At 56.4% G+C, this 11,650-nt stretch overlaps 5 protein-coding genes across 5 annotated transcripts; 2 read left to right on the top strand and 3 right to left on the bottom strand.

The window, feature by feature from the left end:
* Positions 1-359: 359 nt before the first annotated feature.
* Positions 360-694, bottom strand: CH63R_04891 (EC1 protein; the record flags this gene model as incomplete). Its single annotated transcript, XM_018299866.1, has 3 exons — positions 360-389; positions 444-467; positions 545-694. The coding sequence occupies 3 exons, from the start codon at positions 692-694 to the stop codon at positions 360-362; spliced, it is 204 nt and encodes a 67-aa protein (XP_018161112.1).
* Positions 695-1,247: 553 nt separating this feature from the next.
* Positions 1,248-1,865, bottom strand: CH63R_04890 (Carboxymuconolactone decarboxylase; the record flags this gene model as incomplete). The annotated part of the gene is made up of 3 exons (XM_018299865.1): positions 1,248-1,495; positions 1,564-1,625; positions 1,714-1,865. 3 exons carry the CDS (start codon positions 1,863-1,865, stop codon positions 1,248-1,250), a joined length of 462 nt encoding a protein of 153 aa, XP_018161111.1.
* Positions 1,866-3,306: 1,441 nt separating this feature from the next.
* CH63R_04889 (Acetyltransferase) lies at positions 3,307-3,840 on the top strand (the record flags this gene model as incomplete). Its single annotated transcript, XM_018299864.1, has 1 exon — positions 3,307-3,840. The coding sequence occupies one exon, from the start codon at positions 3,307-3,309 to the stop codon at positions 3,838-3,840; it is 534 nt and encodes a 177-aa protein (XP_018161110.1).
* Positions 3,841-5,937: 2,097 nt separating this feature from the next.
* Positions 5,938-7,362, top strand: CH63R_04888 (Pectin lyase; the record flags this gene model as incomplete). The annotated part of the gene is made up of 4 exons (XM_018299863.1): positions 5,938-6,428; positions 6,511-6,577; positions 6,660-6,828; positions 6,962-7,362. 4 exons carry the CDS (start codon positions 5,938-5,940, stop codon positions 7,360-7,362), a joined length of 1,128 nt encoding a protein of 375 aa, XP_018161109.1.
* A 908-nt stretch (positions 7,363-8,270) lies between these two features.
* Positions 8,271-10,621, bottom strand: CH63R_04887 (Catalase-peroxidase; the record flags this gene model as incomplete). The annotated part of the gene is made up of 2 exons (XM_018299862.1): positions 8,271-10,223; positions 10,292-10,621. The coding sequence occupies 2 exons, from the start codon at positions 10,619-10,621 to the stop codon at positions 8,271-8,273; spliced, it is 2,283 nt and encodes a 760-aa protein (XP_018161108.1).
* Positions 10,622-11,650: the final 1,029 nt, after the last annotated feature.

The raw sequence follows: 11,650 nt of genomic DNA, 5'->3' as shown, positions 1-11,650 counted from the left end.
ACTGTTCAGACTGTTACCTGTCACATGATGTCATCTGTAAACGCTCCTGTTTCACTATGCCACGTCTGCCCTATGCGCAGAACATGACGTCAAATTGCCCTGTAACCCTTTTTAGAATGTCTCACGGCGCCGCAAATACACTGATGGAACCATGGCTAGGCATAAGATGGCATGCAGCGAAAGTCAAAACTTTGAGTGAAAGAAGGTTTGAAGCCCATGGTAATAGGTATTAGAGCCCTTGATAGCAACAGTAGGGTTCTCGCGCCCTGCAACAATACCTGTCATATTCAGAGTGATTCAAAGTAATCAGTAAAAGCAACTGATCTACAGATTGTTCCTTTGATGCCATGTTTGACATTCTAGCTAGTGCAAATTCCCCGATCACAATCCTAAGCAGAGTCAGGTGAATTGTATGGATACCCTATCAACGTGGAGAGACAGACCTTATCAGAATTCGCAACGCATATCTAATAGGTATCTAGTCAGCTGTCCCGTGTTCCAGAGCATTGAAAGTTTCCTTGATCGAGTAGGCAAGCGAGCTTACGCAGTTCTTGCCGTCCGTTCTGCAGCAGACCTGACCCTTTTCGGGGTACACGGCACGGTGCCGGAGGTCGCGGGTGATCTCGGCCAAGATCTGTGGGCTTGCTGCGGCGACAGCCGCCGCAAGAGCGATGGCGGGTAAGATGGACTTCATTTTTGGCGATTGTGTTTGATCCAGGCGGGTTTAACGTGGCTGACCGGAAACAGGAGCGGGTGATTTGTGTCCCCATTTATAGCTTCGCGGGGGGGGGGGGCTTGTAGCCACCGGATACTGCACAGACTTCCTTTTTGGCCCTCGAACGGCCCTCTTTGACTTGAGCATTGAGAATTTTCCGTTCCAAAGCATAGTTCTATGCCTTGGTGCTCTGTTTCTTGGAGCTCCATAATCTGGACTATCAGACGAACACCTAGGCCCGCCACTTGGACAGAGGTGCCGCCTAGAAAACAGCCCGAACACGGTCCGGACTTCCGTGGCGTTCCAGGTCTTGTAGTTTTGCATTATTCGCACAGGCAGCGCACAGGCTACTGTAAGCGTGAGTGCGTTGTCACCCGGCATGCTGCCCTAAACATCTTGTTCCGGCTCGCCTGCATCACCACCACCTCCTTGCATTGGGGTTCCCAAGATGTTGTCAGTCACCGCATACAAAACAAGTCGAGCAAAACCGTGTCTATTATTCTCGGTCCTCCCGATGACGTCCCAGCCCTTTCTACTCGGATTTCTTGTAGCTCGGCGAGACCTCCGCCAACTGTCTCTGGTGCTCTCCCTTTTCAATCATGTCTTTGATCACCTCATCGGCCACTTTCATGGCCTGGACGCCAGCTGGTGCACCACAGTAGACGGTCGCCTGCAGGATCGCCTCACGAATCTCGAGCTCGGTAAGCCCGTTCCTGATGGCGCCCCGGATATGGATGCCGAACTCGGCCCAACTCTTGAGAGCAATGAGCATGCCGATGTCTGATACCTTGGTTAGGCGCCATACCCTGGGTTCTGGGGAGGCGCAAATGGCCCTGGGAACGACTTACTGAGAAGGCTTCTCTGCTTGCGCTCCAAGCCTGGGCGTGACCAGATGTTCCCCCAAGCCCACCTAGACGATTGCCAGTCAGAGGTGCACTTATCTTGCCAGACCTACTGCAAGTGATTCTGGGGGGAGGGGGCGCGGATATCTCTCTTACTCCGTAATCAGCTCTTGTTGGGCATAGGCGAACTCGCTAGACCCATTGCGCAAGGCAGTCTCAACGTAGGCTTCCCCGACCACTTCCCGACGGGTTTGGAGGCCGGCCTCAAATAGCTCGGCGCGCAACTTCTTACTATTATCGGATGCCATTATGCTGTTCTTTTTTGCGTCCAAGGGGAAATCGTGAGCGAAAGATTGAAAGATGTCGGTAGTGGGGCGAAAGACGCGCAAATGTTCTCTTTGTTGTTGCTGCTGCTGCTGCTGCTGCTGCACAAATATGTAGCAGTCATCCGGGTTCGGCCAAGGCTCGAGCCGATTGAGGGGTCATTTTCCTAGCGTCCGGAACCGGGAGATCGCAACACGCCGCGCCGTTATCCCGATATTCCGCGCGCCAGCGAAGTATCCCAGTTTCCCGGTATGCCGGTATCCCGCTGCAACGCCTCATGTGCCAGGGAAGCCAAAACTATAAAACAACGTTGGACGGAGGAGTCGAGTAACTGCCACGACACATCGCTCCCTGTTGCTTCGGCGAGTCCTCTGTGTTAAAATATCTATTACACAAAAGACGGCACTGGCACGTTAGCCTGAAATTGCGTGTGGAGAGCCTCCTCAATTTGCTTGTGCTTCAAACCCAGTTACTCCGTCATTATTCGGTTACCTAGTTGCGTTGAATGTAGAGGATGTAGCATCATCCCAATCCGGCACATTTCTTGTCCATTCTTGTCTCCTCAATGGGCGGCGGTCCTGTTCTTGAAATACTGTTGGATTCGGTGGTCCCTTGTCATATTTCGGATTGAATCCGGATCCGCCAGCGCTCAAGATTGCCCCACTAGCAATTGCTCCACCGCAGGCCCTAGGCCAACAGGGCCTACCCAGCCTGCCTGCCCTAGGTAAGGGCAGGCAGTTTTTAATACCTAGGTACCCAAGGTAGTTAAGAACAATGAAATCAACAACACTATTACACCGAACAACATACAATTGAGCGAAGCTGTGAATAGCTTCCTTTTGCCCAGTTCAACGAAGATATATCCCCCTGGTGAACCCAGCCAGTACCATTGACAATGAAAGAAAATGAGAAAGAAGTAAATAAAAAAACCCCGAATGGGTTTTGGCGGAGACACGTGTACGTGATGCCGGACTGAATTTAGGCCCATCGATCCCATGTTGACTCAACATCAACACAATGATGTATCGCACTGTTGTCTTTCGTGAGGCAGATAGTGAGTGGATTTATACATTGTAGCATTCCTCCATATAATGGGGTCTAGGTCTATCCAAAACCAGACAGAACGACTACCATGAGGCCGTTGACGCCCTTCCAGCGACATGAAGCGCCTTTTGCGTCTTTATCGGGCCATGTCAGCAACGCCCTTGTTCCCACCTACCCAAAATGGCAACTCTGAAATCCAGTTCGGATAACCGTTAAAACCCTCAAAAGCGCCTATTCCTTTTCATCACCTCTTGACATGGCCTCACTTCCCCACGGCAGAAGAAAAGAATTAAATCTGTCGAAGCCTACTCAACTCTCTGCCTCACACAACTGTGTCCCGTCCAGGAAGATCCCCACAACATCAGCAACGACAAAAAAAAAATGGCGAACGTCATCCCACTCACCTTCCGCATCGCCACTCCGGACGATGCGCCGCAGCTTCAACAACTCGTGCAAGCCGCCTTCCGTGCCGAAGACAGCCGGGCGGACTGGACGGCCGACATGGAGCTCGGAAGATCCTTCCACTACTCCGTCGAGGAAGTCCTGAAAACCATCAACCACCCCGAAGCCGTGGTCATCATGGCCATCGACCAGGACGGGGTCCTCGTGGGATCCGTCGATGCCATCAAGCGCGCCGACGGCCTCGCTCGCTTCGCCATGCTCTCCGTGGATCAGACCCGGCAGCGCGGAGGCGTCGGACGACGGCTCCTCGCCCACGCCGAGGAGCACGCCCGTCAATGGGGCGTCGAGACTTTTGGCCTGAACGCGCTCTCGTCGCGCGCGAGCCTCCTTGAGTGGTATGGGCGCTGCGGATACACCAAGACCGGGGAGACCTCTCCGTTCCCGGTTGATCGTTTCCCTCAACTGGATTTGCCGAAGGACTTGTGCTTCGTTGAGCTAGAGAAGAAGGCGTAGCTGGGACTCTCCTGGTTCGGCGGGCTTGGAAGTTGTACAAGACGAGTCTGATCATTCGGAGACTGGGAATGCGAAACACGAGAACGGTTGGTACGTCCCCCGTCGGTATGTCCTCAGCACTCAGTAACTGACCCCTCCCTTGCAGTGTTCCAGCTCAGCACAGTGTCACAGCCTTGAACCCTGGAGGGGTATAGACGATTAAGCATACTGATGTGCAACACAACTGGAGGAGAATCTTAGCTCAGGGCCGAAGCCTAGCTACACAAAAGAATATTAGCATCTTCTGCGGAACCGAGACCAAGCCGGCTTGGAATTGGTGGACACACGGCCGATTCCACAATGGCTGTCGTGGTGCGCCAATGAATGCTTCTCGGCAAATCTCAGAGACTCCCCCCCGTGTGTTGTGCTGTTCAGAAGAGGTGCGAACTCCGTCAGGCCTTGGGTGCGTGGCCGAATTGAAACAAGGTGGATGTGGAAGGCTGCATCAAGTGACCATCGCATCGATGCTCTACTCGCCCATCTTCCTCGGCCGTCCTATACCAAACCAAACGTCTTCCAGATCTCTCCTGGCTTTGTTACAGTCGCCAATGTAACAGGTTCAATGTTGTACCGTCGGCGGCAAAGATGCGTCGGGGCAAGTCAGAGGGTCGGTCGTTGGCCAAATCATGGCCTAGAATCGCGAGTCTTTGGTATGTTGTAAAACAACACCACGCCGCGGTTGAGGCCAAGTGGTGGACGGAAGAGTCCGTCCACCATGAAGCAGATCGATGACGTTGTCACCACAACGAGTGGGTATTGTCCTGTGAAAGAAGAGCCCCCCCATTCTAGAACACACCTTGAATTGACCGACCCGTTGTGTCTGACACTTACCATTCGCTGAGTTGTTCTTCCTGGGCCTACGTCGTGGGTAGCTCGCTCGGCCAAGACATGCAGATGCTTCCTTATAACTTGAGTGCACGAAGGATGTACGGTCGTGCTACGGGCTTCTCCCCCCTGTCCCCCCTCTTCTCTCTGATGATCCGGCGTTTTAGTCCAAACAGCCCAGGACACGATCCACGGCGCGAACATTCCCCATGCGGCGGTATCCATTTCACACCGATCTCGGTTTCGGTTCTACGACACCCACCCCTGTCAACAAGAAACGCCCCACCGAGCTTCAACGCCATCCGGCCAGGAGGCACACGATGCAGGCGGCTGGCTGCAGTCGAGGAGTCCTGTGACGCTTCAAAAAGGAAGCGGAGATGTTACAGTCGGGCCAGCCGCAGCGTCGGACGAACGGCGATGTCGTAGCATGTTTCTGCATGACCTCAGCCAGCGCGGGCCGGTGTGAGGCGAAGGATCTGGGTCTCCCTGCTGCTGCTGGTGAGTTTGTCGACAGGACACCAGAGTCCACGGGCTCTGGCTCAGAAAACTCCGAAAGTGTCCCCGTTTGGCAGGTGGGTGCTTCTTTATATTCGGATCCGGACGACAAAAGGGTGTTGACTGTATCCTATTCAGGACCCGGACGTCGGGCCTCTACACGCCCCCGAATGTCGGACCTCTGGATGCCCCCGAGAGGGTGTGAACCAACTAACCGCCCGTATCAATGGACCTATTTGAACCCCCCCTTGTCGACGCTGAATAGAAGAAGATTGCAGGATACAAACGCCAAGCCCTCGTGGGGACTCTAGAATGTGCCCCCCCACTGGCCCCCTACATGAACGAAAGAGGAAGTCAAGACAGTGGCAACAGCCAAAGAGTTGTCTGGAGGAAAAATGAATCGCCAAGGAGTTGAAAAGCCCATTGGGCGTCCAGAAGGGTCAAGCGAGGCGCCGGGGAGGGGAGATGTACAGATTCGGAAAGAGGACGATGGGTCTAGTGATGGAGAGTATACGCCATTCTTTTCGACTCTCGAGCTTCCATATTCGGCAAGCAGATCGGGCTGAGGCCCAAGTAAAGAATGGATATAAGAGGGTCGTACAACAGCAGGAGTAAAGTCATCCGTTGTTACAAGTATATCGGCAACCTTCATTGTCTCCGCCGGGTAAGCTCTGATATCCCGTCACTAGACCAGTAGCCGCGTGCCCCGTCCCCGTCTAGCAAGCCAGACCTCTCACGATGAAGAGCCTCCTATCCGCCCTGATACTCTCCGTCGGCCTCGCGGCGCCCGCCGCCGTCGCGCAGGTCGTGGGCTCGCCCTGGGGCTTCGCCACGGGCGTCACGGGTGGCGGCAACGCGAAGCCCGTGTACCCGACGACCAACGCGGAGCTCGTCGCCCTGCTCGGCAGCGCGCAGCCGCAGGTCATCGTCCTGACCAAGACGTTCCAGTTCGTCGGCACCGAGGGCACCACGACCGCCGAAGACGGCTGCGCGCCCTGGGGCCAGGCCGCCGGCTGCCAGCTCGCCATCAACGCCAACGGCTGGTGCGGCAACCGGCCCCGCGTCCGGGTCACGTACGACACCGCCGGCACGAAGCCCATCTACGTCAAGTCCAACAAGACGCTCGTCGGCCAGGGGAGCGCCGGCGTCATCAGCGGCAAGGGGCTTTACCTCTCCGGCGTGTCCAATGTCATAATACAGAACATTGAAATCGTTAACTTGAACCCCAAGTAAGCACTGTCTTAAAGAGTTTCTCTACGCATTGTATGCCAAGGAGTGAGAGACAACCCGTTTTTCTAACTGTCCATGTAGGTTCGTCTGGGGCGGTGATGCCCTTACCTTCTTCGGCACCGATCTTGTCTGGATCGACCATGTTCGCGTAAGTCCGAGATCACTTTGTAAAAGGGGGAAGAGGGGGGTGGGCATGACCGACTTACACTAACTCTTGAATATGTCATCAGACCTCAAAGATTGGCAGACAGCACTACGTCACCGGCTTCGGAGGCAACAAGAGACACACCTGGTCCAACAACTACCTCGACGGCAAGTCGGACTTCTCGGCCAGCTGCGACGGCCGCCACTACTGGGGCATCCTCGTCTCGGGCGACGGCGACGAGATCACCTTCCAGAGTACGATCCCCGAGCCCGCTGCCCCTTCATCTCATATCCACCCCCCGCCCCCTTTTCTCAACTCCCCCTCTCACCTCTTTCTCTCTCTATCTCTCTCTCTCTCTTGGCGTAACTGACCAAAAAACCCACATAGACAACTACGTCCAATACACCTCCGGCCGCAGCCCCGCCCTGAGCGGCAACTCCATCTTCCACGCCGTCAACAGCGTCTGGTCCGACAACAACGGCCACGCCCTCGAGGGCGGCTCCAACGCCCGCGGCCTCTTCGAGGGCTGCTACTTCGACAGGATCAAGGAGGTCGCCGGCACCAACCTCCAGAACAAGCTCTTCAGCGCCAGCCCCTCCAACCGCGCCCAGTGCCAGGCCGCCCTCGGGCGCACCTGCCTCCCCAACGGCTACCGCAGCTCCGGCACGTTCCCCCACAGCGACGCGAGCCTCCTCGCCGACTTCAAGGGCCGCCGCATCGCGCCCGCCGGGTCCGCCGACGAGGCCTTCCTCAACGTCCCCAAGAACGCCGGGAACGGGAAGCTTTGATCCCCCCCCCCCCCCCCGCGACCTTTGACACCGCCGGTGCGTGTTTTTGCCTGTCCGCCCTCTGGCCAAGACTCTGGGGGTAATTGGTCCTCGAGAACAACGAGTGGGGGGTACATGGAAGGTGGGAGAACAACCAGCTAGGTAACATGGATGGTGATTTACTTCTGTGCCAGTCAGTCTCTTAACAGATCAAAAGCCGCGTGGTTTGTTCTCGGAGCAAGGTGGTCAGGCCCATGTGGTTCTCGAATAAGTGATATGCCTCATCCTCGAGACTAGTTTCCGCATAAGAGTGATATGCCAGAGGGCCTCATCAACCTCATCAGCCCATTTCTATCGCCGGGGATAACTTACATACACACATTCTACAATCCAACATGTCACACAATTCTCCATATAAAATTCAAGACAATAGTCAGAAACGCAAATCAACTGTGATGTCACCTTGAAAGCCTCAAACACTGGGCGAGTCTGGTGAACTCAGACCGCTTAGCTTGATGTAGGGTCACTAGGTCCAGTCGAAGTATCAAAAGTCTTCATAGTTGTGCAGCGTGGAAATACAGACCACGTTGCCAAAGTTTCACCAACACAGCGCCGGCTCGGGCCGGCCCCGTTGGTTCTTGGTCACAGACACGTAGGCGGAACACTGACCACGCGGCTCTCTACCTTTAATCACATTGGTGCAGCGCTCTAGTTGGCAGACCGAGATTCGCACATGCCCAACACTCCGATGAAGACATCGTGACACGGGCATGTGTGGGGAGAGTGGATTACGGTCGTCAAACATCATGAATAAATGAACCTATCTGCAGACATACTAGACTACAACAGGAATCTCAAGGCGCGACGGCCAGAGACTCTCTCGTCTTCTCGCAACTAGAAACTTTTTTTCTTCACAGTCTTGGTACCATCTAGAGACGACTCGGTACACTTCCGGAGTTGCTCTTAAGGTCGAAGCGGTCCAGGTTCATGACCTTGTTCCAGATGGTCACAAAGTCCTTGACAAACTTCTGTCCAGCGTCAGCCTGGGCGTAGATCTCAGCCACGGCGCGGAGCTCGGCATGGGAACCGAAGATGAGGTCGACACGGCTGGCAGTATACTTCTTGCTGCCCGACTTGCGGTCGTAACCCTCGTACACATCCTGGTTGTTGGTGGCCTTCCACTCGTTGCCCATGTCGAGTAGGTTGACAAAGAAGTCGTTCGTCAGGGCGCCAGGTCGGTTGGTGAAGACACCGGTCGACGATCCATCAAAGTTGGTGTTCAACACGCGCAGACCACCGAGAAGGACGGTGAGCTCAGGGGCGGTGAGGGTGAGCAGGTGTGCGCGGTCGACGAGGTAATGCTCCGTCTTGGCGCGGTCGGTGGACTTGCCGTAGTTGCGGAAGCCGTCGGCAAAGGGCTGGAGATGGTCAATAGATTCGACGTCGGTCTGCTCTTGAGAAGCATCGCCGCGACCAGGCGTAAAGGGGACGGTGATGTCGTAACCGGCGTTCTTCGCGGCCTGCTCAACGCCGGCGGCACCGGCCAGGACGATAAGGTCGGCCAGAGATACCTTCTTGCCACCACTCGAGGAGCTGTTGAACTTCTGCTGGACACCCTCGAGAGCCTTGAGAACCTCGGCAAGCTGCCTGGGGTTGTTGACCTCCCAGTCCTTCTGGGGCGCCAGGCGGATGCGGGCGCCGTTGGCGCCACCACGCTTGTCACTGCCGCGGAAGGTAGATGCGGAAGCCCAAGCAGTGGAGACGAGCTTGGAGGGGTCAATGCCAGTGCCGAGGATCTCCTTCTTCAGCGAGGCGGCATCCTGCTCGTTGATGAGAGGATGGTTGGGGGCGGGAATAGGGTCTTGCCAGATAAAGTCCTCGGACGGAACCTCGGGACCGACATAGCGAGAGCGCGGGCCCATGTCACGGTGCGTCAGCTTGAACCAAGCCTTGGCAAAAGCGTCGGCGAACTGATCCGGGTTCTCGAGGAAGCGTCTCGAGATCTTCTCGTACTCGGGATCAAAGCGCAGCGACAGGTCGGTGGTCAACATGGTGGGCAGTTGCTTCTTGTTGGGGTCGTAGGCATGGGGGATGATGGGCTCGGCGTTCTTTGCCACCCACTGGTTTGCGCCAGCGGGGCTCTTTGTGAGCTCCCAGTCATACTTGAAGAGATACTCAAAGTACTTGTTGCTCCACTTGGTAGGCGTGGCAGTCCAAGTGACCTCGAGGCCACTGGTGATGGTGTCGGGGCCCTTTCCGGAGCCGTGCTTGTTGACCCAACCCAGACCCTGCTGCTCGAGACCAGCTCCCTCGGGCTCGGGACCGACGTTGCTGTCAGGGGCAGCGCCGTGGGTCTTGCCGAACGAGTGACCGCCAGCAATGAGGGCGACAGTCTCCTCATCGTTCATGGCCATACGGCCAAAGGTGGTGCGGATGTCCCTAGCAGCGGCAACGGGGTCCGGGTTGCCATCGGGACCCTCGGGGTTGACGTAGATGAGACCCATGTGGGCAGCGCCGAGGGGCGACTCCAGCTCGCGGGAGTGGATGTCGGACTTGGCCTTGGTAGCTTGGGAGCCATCGAGGACACCGGAGTCGGCCTTGCCAGCATGGCCGTGGGCGTAGCGGACATCATTGCCCAGCCATGTGGTCTCGCCACCCCAGTAGACAGACTCGTCGGCCTCAAACGTGTCGGAACGACCGCCGGAGAAACCAGCAGTCTGGAAGCCCATGGACTCGAGGGCGACGTTGCCAGTCAGGATCATGAGGTCGGCCCAGGAGATCTTGTTGCCGTACTTTTGCTTGATGGGCCACAGAAGGCGACGGGCCTTGTCGAGACTGACATTGTCCGGCCAGCTGTTGAGGGGGGCAAAACGCTGCTGGCCCTGTAGGAAAGAACGTGGTTAGGATATTATCTTTTTTGAATTTGGAAGACAACGCAAGATCAACTCACTTCGCCGCCGCCGCCACGTCCGTCATGAACGCGGTAGGTACCAGCACTGTGCCATGCCATGCGGACGAAGAAACCACCGTAGTGGCCGAAGTCGGCGGGCCACCATTCCTGGGAGTCGGTCATCAAGGCGGTGAGGTCCTTCTTGATTCCGTCGTAGTCGAGGCCTTTGAAGGCAGACACATAGTCAAAGTCGCCGCCCAGCGGGTTGGTGACGGGCGTGTGCTGGCGGAGGATGTTTAGCCTCAACGAGTTGGGCCACCAGTCGCGGTTCTTGGTGCCGCCACCGCCGGTGTTCATGGTCCGGATGAAGGGGCACTTGTCTTCGGCCATGATGTTTGATTTGTCTGATTCCTTTTGACGTTGGGTAGATATTTCCAATGGCTGGGATGTTATTTGACGGCTCTTTCAAATGTCGTCAATCGTCGATTCGTGAGGGGATGAGGGTAGGAAGAAGAGGAGAGATGGGAGGAGAGAGATGGCAGGACGGAAAAGAGTTCGCTCGTAGGAACCCTCGGCCGTGGGAAGGAGGCGACCCCGCGTTTTATGCCATGACCTCGACCCCTCATCGACTGCATGACCAATGACGGGAATCTTGTTGGCGGTTGGGGGAGGGGGGGAGGGAAGGAGGGCCGAGAGCACACGGCGAGAACCACTGTGCGGTCACATCTGTGTGTGACAGTACATACATAGTAGGTAAGGGGGGGGGTAAATGCCGGGCTCATCGCTGGTGGCAGGGTGGGTAGGGGTGTGTGTTGCTGTTGCTGGCGCAAGGTCGGTTCATGGTAGCTCGGGAGCGGCGGGCGATATGACAAATGCTGGGAGGCGAGACAAGGCGCGTTTTCGGGGTCTTTTTCTGTATGTTCGAGAAGACCGGGCGAAGCACACGGGCTAGCGGCTTTGTCTTACACGGGTTTGCCCCTCGCTCGTGGGGCGAGAGAAAAGATTCTGCGCGTCACACAGACTAGACACAATGTCGCGACGCGACGATGTCGGCTCGGAGCTTCACAGCCGCTCTCGTTGCGGTCCAGGTCCAGATGGCCCCAAAACATCGACGAAGCCCTCGCTGGGGGTTATTGTCATCGGAGCGCGGGCGTTGTGGGGGCGGCGGGTACATAAGGCTCTAGTTGCTCGCTACCTATGACGCGGACATCCAAGCGGACTCAAGCAGAGACCCTAGCAGTTTTCGGGTGGACTGCCACTTCGGCGCGCCAGCTTCACAGTCCCAGAAAGATGCAACAGTGCCGTGAGCTTGCGTGACCGGCTTGGAACAAGAGCGCGCAGTGTTCGTTCCTACACTGTACTGTGGCAAAGGAGCTGTGCTTGCTTCGAACAGGGGGGGGGAGCAAGCTTCGATTGGCA

Source organism: Colletotrichum higginsianum, chromosome 3, assembly GCF_001672515.1.
Source record: "Colletotrichum higginsianum IMI 349063 chromosome 3, whole genome shotgun sequence".
NCBI lineage: Eukaryota > Fungi > Ascomycota > Sordariomycetes > Glomerellales > Glomerellaceae > Colletotrichum > Colletotrichum higginsianum.
This window is presented reverse-complemented; position numbering and strand designations above follow the sequence as displayed.